Source organism: Aythya ferina (genome assembly GCF_964211825.1).
Source record: "Aythya ferina genome assembly, chromosome: 1".
Taxonomy (NCBI): Eukaryota; Metazoa; Chordata; class Aves; order Anseriformes; family Anatidae; genus Aythya; species Aythya ferina.
Genome location: NC_140296.1, coordinates 98,026,433 through 98,047,829, shown reverse-complemented (window position 1 = coordinate 98,047,829; position 21,397 = coordinate 98,026,433). Strand labels below are relative to the sequence as shown.

At 38.7% G+C, this 21,397-nt stretch overlaps 1 protein-coding gene across 9 annotated transcripts in view; it reads right to left on the bottom strand.

Annotated features, from left to right (window-relative positions):
• LOC311433151 (uncharacterized protein) overlaps positions 1-21,397 on the bottom strand; it is a 313,366-nt gene that overhangs the window by 139,810 nt on the left and 152,159 nt on the right. For 4 of the 9 annotated variants that reach the window (XR_014690589.1, XR_014690590.1, XR_014690594.1 and 1 more), the window contains one exon: positions 4,473-4,527. Coding sequence is in view for 1 of the 9 variants with exons in the window: in XM_084511962.1 (XP_084368088.1) it covers positions 4,473-4,527 (55 nt within the window). In the remaining 8 variants the exon portion in view is untranslated. Of the gene's footprint in view, positions 1-1,893; positions 2,569-2,660; positions 2,794-4,472; positions 4,528-17,256; positions 17,354-21,397 lie in introns of those variants that run through there. The other 5 variants (XR_014690587.1, XR_014690592.1, XR_014690595.1 and 2 more) reach the window with 3 other exon arrangements.

Below are 21,397 nucleotides of genomic sequence, written 5' to 3'. Positions count from 1 at the left end.
CAGAACCCATTTCATTACCAGTAGAAAATATTAGCACTGAACTCCATGATGAACTGCTCATCTTTAGCCACGTTTCACCAAACCTTCTACCTCATCACAGACATGTTCATAAACTGTGTAATCTAATTAATTTATAGAGATTTGTAGAATACATACAAAGACAGATATTCTGTCCACGGAACAGAAATATTTACTGTAGCTCTGTTTTTCTACTTTACGAAAGCAACAATCTTCATCACTGAAGACAAGCAATTAATAAAGCCAGTAAGGTAAGTAAAGAGTTTATAACTATCACAGAAATCACAGAATTGTCTAGGTTGGAAGAGACCTCAAGATCATCGCGTCCGACCTCTGACCTAACACTAACAAGTCCTCCACTAAACCATATCACTAAGCTCTACATCTAAAAGTCTTTTAAAAACCTCCAGGGATGGTGATCCCACCACTTCCCTGGGCAGCCCATTCCAATGCCTCACAACCGTCTCAGTAAAGAAGTTCTTCCCAGTATCCAACCGAAAACACCTCTGGCACAACTTCAGCCTGTTCCCCCTCATCCTGTCACCAGGCACATGGGAGAACAGACCGATCCCCACCTCACTACAGCCTCCTTTAATGTACTTATAAAGAGCAATAAGATCACCCCGAGCCTCATTTTCTCCAGGCTGAACAAACCCAGCTCCCTCAGCCGCTCCTCATAAGACTTGTTCTCTAGACCCCTCAATAGCTTCGTCGCCCTTTTCTGGACTCGCTCAAGCACCTCGATGTCCTTCTTGTAGTGAGGGGCCCAACGCTGAACACAGTACTCGAGGTGTGGCCTCACCAGAACCGAGTACAAGGGGACAATCACTTCCCTAGACCTGCTGGCCACACTGCTTCTTATACAAGCCAGGATGCTGTTGGCCTTCTTCAACAGGCAGCTTTCCAGCCACTCATCTCCCAGCCTGTAGCTCTGCTTGGGGTAGTTGCACCCCAGGTGCAGGACCTGGCACTTGGCCTTGTTGAACTTCATACAGCTGACCTCAGCCCATCGGTGCAGCCTATCCAGATCCTCCTGCAGAGCCTTCCTACCCTCAAGCAGATTGACACATGCACCTAACTTGGTGTCATCTGCAAACTTACTGAGGGTGCATTCAATGCCCTCGTCCAGATCATCGATAAAGATATTAAAGAGGACTGGCCCCAGTACCGTGACCTGGGGAACACCACTAGTGACCGGCCTCCAACTGGATTTGACTCCATTCACCACGACTCTTTGGGCCTGGCTATCCATCCATTTTTTAACCCAACGAAGCGTACGCCAGTCCAAGCCATGAGCAGTCAGTTCCTTGAGGAGAATGTTGTGGGAAATAGTGTCAAAAGCCTTACTGAAGTCAAGGTAGACCACATCCACAGCCTTTCCCTCATCAACTAAGCACGTCACTTTGTCATAGAAGGAGATCAGGTTCGTCAAGAAGGACCTGCCTTTCAATAAACCCAGGCTGACTGGGCCTGATCACCTGGTTGCCCTGTCAGTGCAGCATGATGACACTCAATTAGCTCCATGAGCTTCCCTGGCACTGAGGTCAAACTGCCAGGCCTATAGTTCCCCAGGTCTACACTCTGGCCCTTCTTGTAGATGGGTGTCACATTTGCTAGCCACCAGTTGACTAGGACCTCCCCAGATAGCCAGGACTACGTAGCTCCTTTTGGGGTCTGATCTCTGTCTTTGGACTGTTGTTTTTTAGCAGCAACTTCTTAAAAATTGATTTCCTTGACTGGCAAATATATTTGATCTGGAATCTGCAGCCTTGTATTAGGTGATCTTTGGAGGTGATGGCTGGCATAACAAGGTTGGCAAGGTACAGAGAAGAAGTTAGAGAAAACAATTTATTCACTAAAAATACAGTTTAGATGTTCCAGATGAACTTGACTTTATTACTTTAATAAAAGAACATTATTAGTTTTGTTAAAGACAGGCTTGAATAAATCTTACTGAAATATATTGATTTTAATTTCAGATAAAAATGATTAACGATACTTAGAGAAACAAAGATTTAAAGAATGAAATTAAATTTGTTATTTAAGCCATGATTTCTTTTCTCAGATTTTCATATTGATGAGTAAATCAGTTATTATTCTAAATCAATCTAGGTATTACAATTTCATTATAATTTACATTTGAAAAGCAAGTGACATGACAAGCTTTTCAGAAGATGTCTATATAAGAAGAATAAGTATAGAGGTTGTCAATAGCCTTTTTTTTTTTTCTAGGGCTGTTACAGTTACTTTATCAGATTTATCTATTGTCAATAATTGTGTCTTACATTTTGAACAAAATATAAAAATACTCAAGCATGAGTAAGGAAACTCGGAAGAATGATTAACTTGGACATGTGGAAGATCCAGAAGAAGAGGGCCTAGATGTGAAAAATGAAAGATGCAAATATAACTCCTTGATCATTTGTCCCATGTTACCCATCTTTTAATATGAAATGCCAAGGAGAAGCCCTTAAGATTAACATTTGAAATCAGTAGGTGGTTTTAATCCTCGATTTCACTTTCTGATTACAAGAGTGATTGCTGACTGATCTGAAAAATAAATAAATAAATAAATAAATAAATAAATAAATAAATAAAAATCCATGAATAACCAACTAGAGGAATTCAGAAGACACCATTACCATTTTTAAATGATGTGAAGGTATAGTGCATTTGAAGTGAATTTTCAGGAAAAGATTTAAAGGAAAGAGATCTCTCCTTGGTGAATTGAGCTCAAGGAAGCCTTCTAGGTCTTGCTGGCACCACAGAAAAACCCTATGATAAGAAGATAGAATATCTCTTATAATATATAAGAAAAATATATAAGAAAAAATATAATATATATCTCTTATAAAATGTAGTGGGTTTACGTGGCAAGGTTTTGGTAGCAGGGAGCCATAGGGGTGGTTTCTGTGAGAAGGACCTAGAAGCTGCCCCATGTTTGGTAAGGGCCCCACTGCTGACCAGAGCTGAGCCAATAAGTGGTGTTGTTTTGCACCTCTGTGAGAGCATATTTAAGACAGGGAAAAAAAAACCACTGTGCCACACAGCAGCTGGGAGAGTGAGAGGAGTGAGGAACAGCCTTGCAAGTGCCAAGGACAGTGAAGAAAGAGGGGGAGAAGTGCTCCAGGCGCCGGAGCAGAAGTCCCCTGCGGTCTGTGGTGAGGACCATGGTGAAGCAGGATGTCCCCCTGCAGCCCATGGAGTACCACGGTGGAGCAGGCTTCCATGCTGCAGCCCGTGGAGACCATAATAATATAAGAAAAATAAGATTATAAGAGACCACCTCTCATCTTAAATAAAGGTGAGGTTAACAGTACAAATAAAGTGTTAGAGCTATAGAATATTACAATATGAAACAAGTGAATGGATTTGATACGAACCCCAAGTACACACTTTTTTTCTTTCCTATATCTAGTTATTTTAACCATAGCTAAGATGAGTCTATTGAAAAGCACTGGAACTTTAAGGGAAACGATCTCTGTAAACAAAACAGTCCACATGAAATAGTATCGCTAATTTATTTTGTCCATTCTCTGCCAAAAAGTTATTGATCACTCAAGAAGAAATATCAAAAAGTGACGGAATTGGGTATATGTAATGTTAAAGCTAAACCATGTTAAAGCTCCATGCAAATAAGCCTAACTCCATCATCAACACTGGTAGATAGAATCAACACCGATAAAAGAGCCAAAAAAGTGTTTTCTGCCAACTGCAGCATACAACAACAGACAATCAAACCACAATTCCATACGTAAAAGGTACACCTCAGTGTACCAATCTATAGACAGTAATATATAGAAAGTAATATTTTAAGTTGGTTCTTTGACTTGGCTTTTCAGTACCCAATGTTGTTGTTTTGTATGCCTTTTTTTTATTATATATAATTGCAAAACTGATTATTAGAAGCAATTGCATTCATTACATTGTTGCATTTTATTAATTTCTGCTCTACAGAAATGGCATTCATAAATTTCCAAAGTCACTTCCACTTTCCACCAGCCACTCTACTGTTGCTGTTCCATTCCTGCCTGTGTTGACAAAACATTATCTTGAGTTCTCAACAGACAATCCTGTCTGCAATGCTGATACCCAGCCAGGCAGAGAGAGACTGACCCAGCAAAAAAAATTCCATTTGTAAATAGTAAATATCAACAGAAAGTGTGAGGAAACTAAGACGACAAGAAAAAAGAAGAATGAAGAGAAATAATAAAATTAAGCATATCTGGAAAATAAACTGAGTTTCTAAGTGAAATTTAAAGAATTTGGGAGATTTCAACTTTTTTTTTTTTTTTTTTTTTTTTAATTGGAAACTGAAAACAGCATTTTAAACTTTTTTTATAATAGATTTTGCAGATTTTGTCCAACAAAACAACACCAGTCTCAGAATTAATTGCCTACTGTCTGGAAAACATATTTACAAAAAAAATCTATGAGTGTGTAAATTTGCTTACCTGGTCATTTAAAGAAAAATTCACAGGCTTGAGGAGAATGTATTTTAAAAGAAATCTGTTAAAGGAAAAAAAAAAAAAAAAAAAAAAAAAAAAAGGACATTTTATTATGATTTCTTTCTTTCATATTTGTAATGATAAATTAGCAATGGTGTGGTTACTATCATATGCAAATTACAAGCAACAAAATCAAAGTAAACAAAAAGCTTCTTAAAATTTATTAAGTTGGTGGTTTCCCAAGAGTCCTGACTGTAGATGAGGATTACATTTATAGGTAATGATACTAAAACCCATAGACTATATTGTTCACTATACTGTGCTATTCAGAACGGATTGAATGTATCTGTAATGTAAAGTTTGTAATAATTTTTGTGTCTTTTTATTCAAATAGCTATATGCATATCTATCATTACTTGTTTAGAAGCATGCACTTCTCATTAAATGTTCTTCAGGGTGCTTGAATACATGCAGATCATTTGCTTTCTATAAAATTTCATATAAACATAGTATGAAAAGAACATTATTAAGACTGGAATGTGATTCATATAAATTTTAGAAAATGCCAAATGTTTGGCTGCCAGTGCAATTTTTATTTCCTCAATGAGTATTGTATGGCACAGCTGCTAATTGCTTAGCCATACAGCATTCTTCCATGGGAACTCCTCTTCATTTGTTGTACAAACAGACATGCAAAACATTCAAGCACTGATAGTTTGTATTAATTTCATTGCTTAATTTGTGTACTGGAGAGACATTCAAAAAGTAGTATTGAAATCCTGATTTTAAAACTGCATTACACTGCTATGCTACCTACACTCCACTAATGACTGTTTTGACTGCAGCACAAACATCATGCAACTCAAATTCAGCAAATTCCTTTGGAGGAATAGCGCTGTCCCCATTTTACAGATGAGTTACTTGATGCTAAGGGATCAAGCTGAAAAGTGAATACGTAATTTGGGTCACATGGGCCTAGTTTTTTATAGAACTGAGCATTACACAGCACTTTATATACTCAAGGCACCACTCACAACAGTTTCAATTGGACATATACATTCCAAGCATTTTTACAAATTAGATGCCAAACTGAAATTACAAAAATGAGGAACATGCAATTGCTGACCAACTCTAAAAACTATGCAGTGCACCTCACACCTCAATATGTGAACTCTGTGATAAATCTGAGGACTGTATTTTATTCTGCAGAGCTTTAATCAACTTTGTTATGAGACTCCTTTTTCTTGTCCTGAGACATTCTGTCACTGCATACTTTCTACTTTCTCCTTCCGAACAAGACTGCCACTCGTTACAAAACAATTTATGCTCATAGCTGGCCCATCTGTTCACTGCCTAGATTGAAGGCTGTATGAAAAAGAAGTGTGTTACCAAGTAAGGAAGAATTCCCACATTGCATTTGCAGAGGAGGGTCACATCAAGGTGCACAAGCCAACCTTGACTTTACCACTGTACCACTTCAATAATGTTGTAAGACCACTTTCCTTGAAAAGTAAATCAGTTTGGAGTGTTGGGAATGCAAAAAACTTTCAGAAATTCTGTTATGAGGCATGTTAGCTGCCAACCACAACCAGCTCCAGTGCTGGAAGGCACAGACCTTCCTCCTTGAGGTCAGGGAATAACTGAGAGCATACAATACCCTTTGCAAACCAACACAGCAGAAGGGTTGCCTGGCAGTGTTTAACTAAGTACCTACTTAATTTCCTTGCTGGCCACAAGGAAACTGTGTGACTAGAGAAACAGTTTCACTTCTGGACACTGGAAATGAAGACTCCCACTCTTGCCACTCTTATAATGGGAAGTGCCATAAGATGTCAATGAAAAATTCTTGAAAAAGACCATTGTAACACAGAAGACAGTTCTATCACCTCTCTCTGACTTTCACCTGAGACTGCAGTTTCCGGTGCACTGAAGATCAATCATCGTATGAGTACCTGCCTTGCATTTTTGACTAAAAGGAAGTCAGTGGCCATGATGCAGAGAATTCAGGAATGTACCAGCAACCAACTGTGAGGAAGAGTATAAACAAACTGCAAACCCTGTCAGACCATTATCAGCAAAACCTAGAATTTATGCTGCTAATAAATTATAGTTTCCTCTTGGCTACATTAGCAACCTCCAATGCAGCAAGATTAGTTTATCTTAATTTAAAAGCTTGGATTTGGGTCAAGCAACGTTGAGCTGAAAGGGTCATATCCCCACCATATCCTTAGGCTGTCTGTGGTGTTAGGGGACTTCTGTCTCATTTCAGAAAGAATTACCACGGCACTTATCTTCTGTGTTCCTAGTCCAGCTACAATCCTGCTGCTGGGCTTGAATGAATGAATGAATGAATGAATGAATAAATAAATAAATAAATAAATAAATAAATAAATAAATAAATAAAGTTTCTTTGCTCACAGCTAATGGCAGGAAAGTTTTCAGCAGATTCACAGCAGGACAGCTTGAGCAAATGAAAACGATGAAAAGATGACTGATGATAGGATAAACTCAACAGTGGTCACTTTGCTGTTTTAAGATTTGCTGCATATAGTCTTTTATTCTGAGGCTCTACACAGAGAAGAATTGGAATGAATTCTTCACTAGAAAAACAAACAAACAAAAACACAGAAGCTATGTTGCTATGTGATGAGTTGGAATAGCGATCCAAATGTGTCTGTAAAAGTGAGAAATTCAATAAAATACCTGTCTCCCCATGTTTAACTTAAGACCTGACTGCCTGAGAAAGGCTATTATTTTCTGCACGTAATGCCAATGTGCTTGCTGCTGAATCTTTTCTAGACAGTATTGTAAGAGAAGCTTTGCATTTGAGCTCCAGCCACAACAGTTATATCCCACCATGCGTAATCACTAATGGTTACACAGCAGAACCAGGGAAATCAGGGATGGTCCTAACAATTACCTTTGTTTAGCATCAGAGAGCAAACTCTCTTTCACTGTTAGACTTTTGGTCAGCTGTTCCGTAACAACATGATATGCATGAGAACTAGCAAGAGTAAGTGGATTAATGACAGACCGGATGCAATTCGCTTATCTTGGCTGGATCTCAGAACTGTGATGGACACCCATCCCTGCTGATGCAGGCACTGCTGCCAGCACTCCTGTATCAGCCAAAAGCCCTGAACACATGACTCTGTGCTGAGGGGAAAAAAAAGGCACCTTTTTGCATCAGCAGCTCCATTTCCTTCATGTACTATGTCACAGCCTCTTCCAGAACACAGATTATTGCTCACCCCTTCTTACCCATTTTCGCTGTATTGATAAAAGAAAAAAACTTGTATTCTTTATTTGCTAGTCAATCATAAACAAAGAGTTATCCCAACTCTTGCTGGAGGAACTGGCATCGTGATGAGTCTGATGGGGGAAGATAGGCTAGTTTTTTTACCCACAATAAAGTTTGAGTAGAAAATCAAGCAAGTTTGCCTACCAGTTGGCAGAGTCTGCAGACACAATAATGAACTTTTTTTTCTTTTCAAACTTAGCACATTCAATAAGATATAAAGAGCAGCAATGTACTGAGACAATAATCATAGAACGTTATAGCTACATACAATTTTTAGTCACTTTACAGAGAATAGCATTGTTATTCTCTCTTTATATTTTAAACATTTAATAGTAATCCTTCTTAATGCATATTCATTTTAAGTCACTTATAAACAGATTTGCAAAAGTATTGATTTCAATGGGAGTTAAGGGCTAAATATCTTTGTATGGAGCCACAGCCTTCGTCTTATTAAATCTCTACATTTATTGTCTGCACACAAATCATTATAAAGCAGGCATTATTCAAGGAAGAACTCAATAGCAGGAGAAAAGCCCAATTAACTAGGAATTCAATGTAATTATGGAAGTTCGGAACTTGCCTGGGGATGTGTTTGCCTGCAAATCATTGGGGAAGGATGAAAAGGAAATAGTTTGTTTCATCCCCCCTTCCACTTCAGCTCTACATTCTTAATTTTTAAAACCTGAAGTATTAGAACTCCTGCAAAGTCACAGGTTAGGAAAAAAAGAAGCCATTAACTGGGTTTTTGGGAGTTCTTTTTTGAAACACTATAGTCAGTACTGGAGTTAGTCATATCAATAGCTAAAAGCAACAGACTGGAGTTCTTGTCTATAGCTCTTGGTTGTTTGTAGATAATTAAACTGGCTTTTCTCACCCTAGTCTTTTAGAAGTTAAAGTCAGGTCAGCAGAAATAATATAGAAATGTACACTTTAAAGCTTAAATTTCATCCTTCCACTGTTACACCCATTTATATGGAAAAGGAAAAGAAAAAAGAACTGAGGGCCAAAAGAAATGGACATTAATTAAAAGTAAGGAATTTTTATAAGTACTGAAAACTGTTTAATTGTCATAGGCTCAGGTATTTCCATAAAAAATAGCACTGTAAATCTTCCAAGTAAGAATATAATGTCAACTGATAAAAGAAGTCTATGAGTCTATATGTTTGCCTCGGGGACACTGAAATTGCTGGAGAGATGGGGGAAATCACAGTTGAGTAGCCTCCTACAAGCTGCAAGGCATTTCAGGACAGCATATATTTCATTGCACAGTGTTGTATGTCCCTCTTTAAGTACAGAACTGTGGTGGACTCCAAACAGCTTGCTACACCAGCAAAAATCTTGGCTGGTTAAAATCACAGCAATGAATGTGTCCACTGAATTTAAGACCTGCAAACTCCTGCCTACTATCATGCAAATGTTTTTACCCTGTCTCAGCTAAGTTCTGAGATGTTTATTTTCTTAATTTTCATCCCTACCACCCTCCTAGAAAGCCATCAGATGAGCCAAACAAGGGATCCCAGGTTAACCTGGACACGCATATGACACTGATGGCTCTACTCGGCATGCAGTGACACCAGGCAGAGACTGGTTTCTCCACTTCAGACCTCCTTGGAAGAATGTCTGTCCATACAGACCCTGCAAAGACTGAGGGACCAAATCCTTGGTTTGCTATGCTCCTTTGGCCAGCTGCTCTAATTTATGCCCCGGAGAAAGCAGAGGATGCTTAGTCCTTGCAATGCCCAAAGCAGCACTGGAGCTGAACACCACCAATCACGTGAAGAGACTGCAGCTTGCTGGCTGTGTGGGTAGCCCTCCTTGTGGCAGCACCTGGGTGCCTAGGAGAGACCACTGAGTCTGATCTAAATGGATTCACTTTACTCAGTGGGCAAAGCTCTGTTACACTATGTAAACTGTTTATCATAGAACCTAATGCAGCAAGCGTGCAAAAGCTTGAACTGTTTTAGCAGGATTCATTCCTTCCTTCAAAACTGAACAGACAACATGTTTGTTCAAGACAGGTTCTACTCCTATTAAGCAGCTAAAACTAGATTAAAGTTATAGTAAATGGCACAGAAATCTCCAGGCATAAAGCAATCTTAAATAAATAAATAAATAAATAAATAAATAAATAAATAAATAAATAAAGTGTTAATTCAAATAAAATTATTTGCGTTTTTCCAAAAAGTAAATTATGTGTTTTAAGAGCAAAAGACTGTTCTATTAAACTAATAACTGCATGCATAAATAGCCAACACAATCCTCTTGGTTTTATTGAGTATGTTGGAGTTCTTTGAACTTTAGTGTTTAAAAAATATCCCTTTTTTGGTAATGAATATCACCTACTGAACATGGTTAATCTGTTAAGACTGAGAAGTCATATTTGATGCCAAAAAAAGTTCAGAAATTACCTACCAGTACTTCATATACCACTAAAACTGAACTGGAGATCTTTACAAGGAAAAAGCTGCTCTTAGTGTTTTCTTCATTCAGATTAAGCATCTAAGTAGATGCTAACTAGAAACAAACTCTCTTATGAGTTTGTGTGGACAAACGAGCTATTTAGAAGCTTTATTAAACAAATTGAGCTTCTTCAAGGTTCTTGCTTACTGATTCGGGGAAGAGAATTTCATACTTTTCCTTTTCAGTGAGATCTATTCTACTTTCTAAGGCTTCAAGTTCACCTCAGTTGTCAAATTAGGGGTGAAATTAAGCTCAAGTGCTGTGCTACACTTTGAGTTCCCTGTCTATGAGTGGATTTGGATCTGCTAAATTCAGATTCCTACAAGACATAAGCAATGCCCAATTTATCAAAGCAAATCTTACAAAACTATTTTCATTTTGTTGGTGGTAGTTTCACTTACTGCTAAAAAAAAGGACAAGGTCTTTTAAGTGAAAGTATTTTTTCTCCTAAAGTACTAAAACAGGACTAATTTTTATATACTTACTATGGGTTGCATTGCACTGTAAGACCATTACAGTGGAAAAACAGAGAAGAAAAAACACCACTGCTTCTGAAGGAGAATCGTAAGGCATATCCAAAACTCCCTCAAAGCTAGTAAGCAGTGACAGCTACTTTGTGGGCACCTGGAGCAGATCTACATCCCAGTAACCCTCCTGGGTGTACCTACAGAGATCTTTCATTTCCCTTCAGTAGGCAAGCAGTAGATTTCTGTGTTCTTATTACTCCCTACAGCTTTGCTGCCAGGGTCAAAAGTGTTTCTCCGTGGAGATGATGCCCACATCCAAAGGCTCACAATAGGCAAACAGATCTTATAACACTCTTCCAGACTCACACTTAGGGACAAGAACAACACAGTGCTTTAACTTCTGTTTTGCTGTGGTTGAGAACTTTCAAGCATATACTAGTTATTTATCTAGTAGAATAACTTCTGTAAGATTTTTGCATTATTTCAGTTAAGCCTTGTCATTTGTCTTCTAACATTTTTTACTATACCACATGATAAGAAAACCACATAAGAAAACTACATTTCAAAGAATGGCAAATCCACAAGTTACATAATAATGGGTGGAAAGTGGAATCTGTTTTAGCTCATAGCAGGTATAATTAAAACAAAATAAATTAATCATGTTATATTTCAGTGCATCTTTAAAGTATTCCAGATGTTTTATGCTTTCAGTACTTCACTTGTATTTACTTAAAGTCTTATTAAATAAGGACTGTACAGGAACAGTACATAGACCTGACAGCTAAACACCAAATTGCTCTTTTATTCTTTTTCCTAGTGTGACTAAACTGGAGAAAATTATATTCTGTTTACTGCCAAACAAAAACCTCAGCTAACAATGCTCGCCAAATATAGTACTATACAGGAGGTGAGATGAGATATGTTCTATTTTTTCCTGTGAAACTGCAAGGCCTTATCAAAGTGAAGAATATAAAAACACAAAACAAAGCAAAAACTCTACTCCTTAAAATTCTCAAATACAGTTTTCTGTGACTACTTAAACTGCCAAATCCAGTCTGAAACTCTCTGTGCTTATACTTGTTCCCAAATATTATTCTCTAGCTTAAGATTTCGGTATCTGTTATCTATAAATTCCCTTCCCAGTCTATCCCTCCCGGTACAGCTTCAGTATTCCCACTGCTTTCCCTTCTGTTGACTAAATCATCCCTTCTGTTGAATCGTCACCCCCTAAATAGTTTTCCACATAAGTCACATCTCCCACCCGTAACTATTTTTACATCAGGAACCTGTTGCCTACAAGGCCAAGCACTACAATGCACTTTTCACTATCACGACTAAGGAAAAGGCTGTGGTTTCAGTGCCTATGTGAGTGCCTGGCTCACTGTATACAGTCAGCCTGAGGTCTCCTCCTGGGGCCTGACACAGACAACTGAAGCTAGTGGAATTTACAGCTCCACCATGACCTCTGCCTTTAACCTTGAAAATGCTATGTTATCTCTATGGCACCCTTCTTTTCTCCAATAACACAGGCAGATTCACTTCAGAGGTTTTTCAGCTGGAGAGAAGTAGTTCAATCATTATTATTCCTCAGACTATTCTAATGCAGCAATCTTCCCACACAAAATGTTTTTCTTAGCTGCAAACTATAAATCTCCTGATTTTTGATCTTTCTGTGATCTCCTCCCTGTCTGCACAACTTCATCCACAACACTAGTCTTTCACTAGTCAAATGCAATAAATTGACATCCCTATACCAGTAGCAGCTACTGTTACTCTCTCCCACTTCTCCAACATATTCTCCTTCTCCTGTTCCAGCTTGCCAGTTACATCTGGAGCTATAATCTAGCACAGGAAAAATCCTTGTGTTGTTATTGCCACATTGTCATTCTTCTTCCACTATTTTGTTCCTGTCCCCATGTCTGACCTCCATGAGGATGTCTCATTTCTAGAGCTTGCTTGTCTTGCTCTTCCACTGCCTCCTTTCTCAGCAGAGAATTTGATATAGCAGCTTTCTCTCATTCCCCATCATCTTCTCAGACCAAGCTTTTTTTATTATATTCTACTTAGGTCATGTCTAGCCACAGCACAGCACAAAGAAGTGTCTTCCTCAAAGAAACCTGTCTCTCTCTCTCTTTTTTTTTTTTTTTTTTTTTTAATTCCCTGACAAAGTGAATCTCAGAGCAGTGCTGATCTTTTGTTCCTTTTAGGTGTGTTGTTAGTTCCACTGTCTTCCAAGCTAAGTGGAGTAAGTAATTGAGAAAGCCTTTGGTGCATGGAGACAGCCTATACACATTCCAGCATAAACGATGCTTCAAGGTACTAGCTTCATTACTGAATAATCCAAGCACTTAATAAGCATTAGGCATTCCTCCTCACAACAGCCCTGTAAGAGGTCCCTATTTTTACCTGATGGGGAACTGAGGCATAGGAAAACTACTTATGCTACTTAACCATGGGATATCTCTGCTAACTCAGGAACCAAAGCTAAATCTCTGATAACCTAGACTAGAATACTAACCCACAGACTATTCCTCCCACTTTCTAAATGATAAGTGTTCAGCAAACCTAATGATTTTTTTTTTTTCCCCAGTGTTGCCCTTGGAGTGATCTATGAATGTGTTATCTATCTTTACATTTGCTTATTAAACTATTTGCATTCTACTTATCTCTCTGAACTCAGATTTTTGTGTGGAAATGTAGTAGTTGTTGGGTGGTCTGCTATGGATCCAAAGAGAGTCACAAACTGCATTTATAAAAACAAAACAAACAAAAAAACAAACAAATAAAAAACACCATACATTTGGGTTATGCTAGCAGAATTCTTTATATCAATGCTACCAAATGAATTACAGATCCTGCAGTGGACTTGAGCCAAAATGAACTCATGAACACTTTAGAGTATCTAGAAATATTTGTTCCTCTTCAGAAGCCTTCCTCCGGCATGTTCCATCAGACCTTCCCATCTTGTCTCTTCAGACTGGTGCCTGATGTAATCATTCCACTCTGCTGCAGCAGTCACTGTGCACAACAGCATGAGCTACACCCCTGTAACCTACTTGTAATTTGAGTCAATTGGTCAAGTAGGTTAGACCAAGGTTGGGGTGTTCATTAGCAACAACCTAGCCCTATCACTGAAATTCTTAGACAACATCCAACATGCAGAGTTAAAATAAAATCAATGGATCATTAGAAGACCCTTTCTGAGAAGAAAAAAGAACTGGACCATTTTTCTGTGCTATAGGGGCATCATCCTCAGGAACACATGGTCCATCATACCATACTACTCTTCACAAAAGCTTTCATCAAATATGCAGAAAAAAAAAAAAAAAAAAAAAAGGCAAGCAAATTTCTAAAACTACTCAGGACAATGATATCTTCTTTCTATGCCTGACGACTTTAATAAAGATGGAGATTTAATTTGTGCTCATGCACAAAACACTTTTGGAGTTTGTTACCTGTTTTGAAGAGACAGACCTACTGTATCATGAAGAAACACTGCCTTCACAGAGATATCACCCAGAGGCAGCCCCTATGACTTTGCCAGTGCAAATACAAATAACTCAGCCAGAGACAAAGTTATTACAAATTATTATCTGTATCAGACAGTTAGGTCTGCTGAAGTGGGGGGCATGGCTGGGGGACAGAAGAGGAAAAGACGACAAAGATTGAACACCACATCTAACAGAAAAAAAAAATTATACATTAAATTGATTTCCAATAGACAAGTAGAACTTTGGGATCAAAAATGTTTTTGCGCCTCTTTTAAAATAAATAAATAAATAAATAAATAAATACAGTTTTCTAGGACTAAAGCCATACAACCTCCAAATCCATGTTTCTGTTTATTATAAATCAAACAAAACAAATATTCTCTCTAAATAGCAGGAGGTTTATTAAGCAGGCTATCTGCTTCAAATTGGGTACTGTCCACACACCATGAATTGATCAAGTCAACCTGAGCCAAGTCTATTGTCTATATTCTTTACACTAACAAAAAGAACACCTGATGAAGTGAAGTCCATTTAAGTAACTTAGACTGTACCTATACTACTTGTTTAATCTTGTCCCTATGGCAAAGTACAGATTTCCACAGGTGGAAATCTGAAGTTCTGTTATCTTCTTTTCCTTTAGCATTTATAAATTACTAAAACAACATCAAGAATGCTAAAAAGCAACTTAAATTTAAGTCACGGTAATGGCCAATTGTGTTCCTAACTCATTTAATGCAGTCATGAAACTGTGTATTAATAGCTAAATACCTTGGTAATGATCAATTAAGAGTAAGTTTTGAGATCAGTTAACTTATGCACATCTTTTAGCAATGAATATTCTATATGAGAAGGTATAGGAGCACTACTGATACACTACTGAGGACATCCTGTAATGTTACAACAGTACAGGCAAGTTAATTCTACCAATACATATCATTACTTGTTTCCATGCACAGATTAGAGCCACAAAGTCCAGTTATGTGTAAGAGTATGTCTAAATGAAATTACCCAAACTTGTGGACCTGCCCCAAGCTGGAACACTTAAACTGGGTCAGACTGAATTAAAGACTTAAAAAAAATAATAATAATAATAAAAAATAGTAAGGCCATGAATTAGCTTATGGCATTTACAAGTACCAACACACTAACATATAGCTTGATGTATCTTACAGATGGCAGTATTCTGCCACAACAGGGAGATCTTGGCTGATAAGCACAGAAAACAATAAACACTGGAGTTTTCAGAACTGGATTTTCAGAAATTGGCCTCCATATTTGTGACATCTGAAGCTAGGCTGGAAATAAAGCCTTTAATTTCCTCTGTAGCCGTCGCCAAGAATGCAAAGAAACCTTGACAGGTGGAGGAGGAGATGAATGATACAGACTGTGGGGGCTGTGGAAGGTAAGGATTCACAGCAGCAGGATGCTGTGGTGTCCTCCCACAGCAGTGGAGAAAAAAAACTTATAGTGGATTGCTTTCTGCAAGGTCAAAAGGTCAGACTACCAACAGAAAAGCTTAAATACAAAGAAAGACCATTACCCAATTTATTTGTGGAGACTGAAGCTCTAAATTATACTCAATGTTGTCATATCTACAAAGGCATTCTAGCAGTAGAGCTTACTTCTTTTTGAATTAGTATTAACATTCTCAGACTTGATTATTTACAAAACTGCTTCAATATACCCAAGGAAAATAAGAGAACACTCAGAGCTAGGACCAAAAGACTGATCTAAGAGAAACCTTGTGTTGCCTCCAGTGTGGCCCAAGTGTCACTCCAGGCTGCAACAAAGAACCATCTTCTGCACATCCTACCCTACTCCACTGGAGCTGTGGGGCTGCAGAGTCAAGGCCCAGGGCCACCAGGGCAGTGCAGTGCCTCCCTCCTCAACCAGCCCCATCCTGCAGCCCCAGCGAAGCAACCTGGGCTGGGTTGGGAATGGTGTCCAGGACCTGGCCACCACCCGGCCATCCTCAAGCACTGCTGCAGGCCCCAGGCCCAGCTGGGATAGGGCAGGACGGGACAGAGCTAGTGTTAAGGTGGTGTCCAAATCACTGGGGCTGGGCAGGGGCAGGGCTGTAGAGCAGCAGAGCCAGAGAAAATTCAGTTTCAGAGAAGAGGGTGGGCTCCACTGAGGTTTCACACAGCTCTCTTCAAGACTGGACACTTGTGCCCCAAGCCAAGACAGCTATGCATTAGTGGGAGGCAGGGAATGGATTTTCTCAGGGCCCTGGCATGTATGATTTACCTATGTACCACACACTACTACTCTTCTGATCATGCCAGGTCTGAATAAATGCAATGTTCATTGCCCTGGCCCCCTGGCCAGACTTACCGAGTCCATGAGGGAAAAACAACTTACAAAACAACATCCAGAGTTTTCCTTCATTTTTATATACTGATGAATGAAAACCGCTGCATTAACATTGAAGAGGAATATCTTTGGTTGTTTGTGTTCCTCCAAAGGTTTGGTAGTTCTTTGATAAAGTAAGATTAGGAATCACTACTATAAAGTACCCATCATTGTAGCAGCTGAGCTCCTCCTGAGCAGAGTAAATCTGCACTGTACAACACATACTCAATTGAAAGGATCTATTTGCTCTTCAACCCATTCTTCAAAGCTTTAAAATAAATTTGTTGAGAGACAGAAAGAATGTTTTATAACAATCATCCTGGTGCTGGTAGTGGAAATAATTTATCTAAAAGTGGCCCTGGAAGATGTGTTGAGAGTTAGTCTTTCATATGAGACACTCATTTACTGAGGATACTAGTTTAGAAAGCCAGGTTGTCATTTTGCACCATTTTTTTCACATTTTCTTGACCACGTTATGTTTAAATAAAGACAGCTAAATGAGGTCCTCAGCTCCCAGATTTTTATCCTTTATTTTACATTTGTATCTTCTTATTCAGTTTCCTGGCCTATGAAATAATAAGCATTACTGCTTGCATTACTACCACGCATAAATGAGCTAGTCCCACTTTCTTTGTGAAATTTCCCCTGGTGAAAGAAGAAAGCTCAACCTTATACAAAAGTAATAAAACATTTGTTAATAATAAATAAATAAATCATACCCTGAATTTTTGCTCCTCTAAAGCTCTTCCCAAGTAGCAACAGACACACCTTCAGCTTCCAATTAGGTAATTATTCCAAGGAAACCCTGCACAAAGCCTGTAATGAGGCAAATGAATGGAATAACCATGACCAGGGGTGCTACACATCACCTAGTACACTATACAGGTAAGAAAGTGAAAAGCAGCTACTAATTTTTTGCATCACAACCTCAAAGTCTACCTTAAAAAGCTGCCCAAAACTCATCAGAGATGGCTAAAATTTCAATATGTTTTCCGATGAGTTGCTCAATACCTTTTTCCTTAATCTGCACTAGATGAAAGCTTTTTAAAAAATGAGCAAGCATGACTCATTTTTATGACCAATGCACCATTCGCAAAATGCTTTCCAACCAGATTGCAGTTCAAATAAGACATGTGTATTGTTGCAAAACAAAATATGCTGGCTGAACAGAATGTATTCATCTATATTAGTTTTTCTTTCTAAATCCAGCACACTGGGAGCTAAATTAATCTGCTGAGTGCTAAATTCATCTACTGAGAGCTACTGTAGATTCAGGGAAATGTTTTGAGTGCTGTAGCAAACAAGTCTCACTCACTCAGGAGCCCTCTGTGGGCTGTTGGTGTTTTAACCATTTTGTCTGCTTTCAAGCAAGCAAGCAAGCAGCTGATAAATGCGGAAAACGCTCATTGATTTGCAGTGGCAGCACTACAGCCAATCATCCCTAGAATGAGGCACAACCATGAATCTCTCCAAGTATGCATATTTATATGCAGCTGTCATATCTCTAGGTCTCCAGTGAATACAAAGTGCTTGTGTGGCCACCACGGCACACAATGCTATCCTGCAGCTTGTTCTGACTTAACTACAATAGAGGAAGATGGAATATATAGAAACAGATTTCATTTTCCCTAGCTAAGCTACCTCAGGAATGTATATGTCTAATATAAGTAGACTATACTCCCATAAATTCTTAATCCGGAAGTATTTTCAAAGGGCTTAATCATGTAGGCTGAGCTACAACAATATAGTAACATGGACAAGACGTTTTGCCAGTAACATCAGAAAGCCCCATGGCATGGAGGGAAGGGAAGGGAAGAGAAAGGAAGAATTTTTCCTTGAATTAGCTACAATGTTGGTGTAGACAGCATACAGGGCTGCAAGAGGTATCATGAGGTTTAGGTTTTAACTGAAGGGCAAGAGTGTGGCTCCTTGACTCTGAAACTGGTAACAAGGATTAGGAAGAGTGACACAGGCTTTTCCTTTTGCTTAGTTCTGTTTTATGTTTTCATAAACAACTTGGATGCAGGTATACTAAATAAGTTTGTGGATGACACTAAACAGGAAGGACTGGTTGACTCCATGGAGGGTAGAGAGGCCTTGCAGAGAGATCTTAACTAATAAGGAGGCTGGTTAATTACCAACAATATTAAGTTTGACAAGAGCAAGTACTGGATTCTATACCTAGGACAGGGGAACCCTAGCTATAAGTACAGACTGGGAGACAAGAGGCTGGAGAGCAGTTCCACAGAAAGGGATCTGGAGGTTTTGGTCGACAGTAAGTTCAATATGAGTCAGTAGCATGCCTTGACAGCCAAAAAGGCCAATTGCATGCTGCAGGGGTGCATCAGGCAGAGCATGGCTAGCCAGTCAAGAAAAAGGATTGTCCTGCTCTGCTCTGTGCTGGTGTGGCCCCACCTCAAGCACTACCTGCAGTTTTGGGTGCCACAGTATAAGAAAGACATAAAACTATCAGAGAGTGTCCAAAGGAAGGCTATGAAGATGGTGAAGGGTTTGGAGGGCAAGATGTATGAGAAGTGGCTGAGGTGTCTTGGTTTGTTCAGCCCAGAGCAGAGCTGGCCAAGGGGAGGTCTCATGCTGGCCTGCAGCTCCCTCACAAGAGGAGCAGAGGGGCAGGCGCTGAGCTCTGCTCTCTGGGGACAGCAACAGGACCTGAGGTAACAGCATGGAACTGGGACACAGAAGGGTCGGTCTGGGTGTTAGGAAAAGGTTATGCACTCAGAGGGTGGTCAGGCACTGGGACAGGTTCCCTGGAAATGGTTTTGGCACTGAGCCTGCTGAAGTTCAAGAAGCATTTGGACAATGCTCTCAAACATATTGCCTCATTTTGGAATGACTTTTGGTGCAGCCAGGAGCTGGTCCTGATGATCCTTGTGGATCCCTTCCAACCCAGGATATTCTATGATTGTATGATTAGCAAAGTTTAGGAGTTGAACACATACCAGAAAAAAAGGGACAGACCTATGGAGCTAAAAGAGAGAGGTCCCAGTAGAAACACAGATAGAGAAATGTCTCTATAAAAAAAAAAAAAAAAAAAAAAAAAAAAAAAAAAAAAAGGACAAAAGGACACAGAACTAGAGATATGGCCCTTTCAGAAGACCATTTAAGTCAGTGCACTAAGGATTCAAGGGCACTGGCTAGTCTATTTAGTAGTCAAGCCATTGGGTGTATACTGAACTAGACTGACATGTTAAGCTGTTTCTTACATCGTGAGCCCCTGATTTCTCACAAAGCTTCTGCAGACTAGTATCAGAAGAAAGTCAGTGTGGAACCCAAATTGTGCAACACTGAAAAGGAGCTTAAACAGCCTCCAGCCTCTATGTACAGGTGAATGTATCTGCCTTTGATCACACTCCCCACAGTCGGGCTCACTGCCACATCTCCTTTGGAAAAGTCTATCCCAGGAGCTCCTTCAGGTTACTAAGATATACAGAAAACAGCCTCCCAAGTTAAGTTGGACCTTGATGCTCAGGCAAATTCACACTTTCAAAGAAGAGTGGACAAAAACAGGTTGCAATCTAAAATCATTACAGTTCCAAACCATAAATAAAATCATATGAATGTATGTAAATGCATTCTTAAAACTTCTCCAGTGATTTGCTGGAAATACCTGCATTTGCTACTCCCCTGCAAGCAATCCATGCTACACCATAAAGCTGGGAGAAGAGTGAAGTGGGAAGATCAGGAGAGAGTATTTTTACAGCTGGTATTTACAACTGAAAAAGATTACAATCACATTTTATTTATTGTGGCAATCACATATACGCTTAACTCCTACTATGAAATTATTCTCATATTTTCAGTTTCAAAGAACAATAGAAAAAGACTTCCACTAAATGCCAAAAAGAAATCTCCTACATACTATAGGTATGCTAAATAAAACTGCTAATCTGAGAAAGACTGTTACAGAAATCTACATCATTATAAGTTCAAACTCCAAATGGTATTGTATCAAAATGATGAAAATCTTGTATGGATCAGGAAATGAAGCAAATGGACCTATTTTAGTTTCAAGTTTATTACTGAAATTGGGTTTTATGATTTACTGTGCATAGTTAAAGTGCTATCCAGACAAATTACAGCTGCTCTTTTAACCTGAACATAAGATGGCACAGTTCCAACCAATCTGAAGTATGGTTTCTAGGCAGGATGTCAAATCTCAGCCCCCTGGGTTCCAGAATGATGGATTGAACCTTGAAAGTTGCAGCAGAGCAGCATATGTGATTTCTGTACTGTATTCTGATCAGTCATGAATATATTAAAACATGTCCATGCATGCTATTCAAACTTTCAGTTTATTGTTTGAAACTATCATCCAGAGAAAAAAAAAAAAAATAATAAAAAATATACATATATATATACACATATATATATGTATATATTTTTTTCCAAAGGAAAACAACAAAATTTTAAAAATGCAATGTTAATTTAAAGGTAAAAGAACTGTTTATATATTTTTTTCCTTCTTTACTGAAGAAGGCACTAGATAATGATGCAGCCAAAAGGGCACCTAAAATTTTACAAGCGTCACACAACCATCGGCATACACTGCAACAAAATAAAAAATAATAAAAAAGCTGTACTTTTTTGCATTATAAACTACTGCAAGCATTAATATATATTAGTATTTTTGAAAATAGTTTTTGGCATGTAAATACAGTGTACTTATTTACATCAGCCACACTTCTACACTTGCTTATACTGATGTCCCAACTGTTGCCATAACGCCACTTCCTCATTTATTTTCCACTCTTCAGCATGCCTTTTCCTTACAAGAGCTGTTTCCTATACAATCAAAATTAAAACAAGGAAAGATATGCCCCAAAATACCTCTTAGAAAGG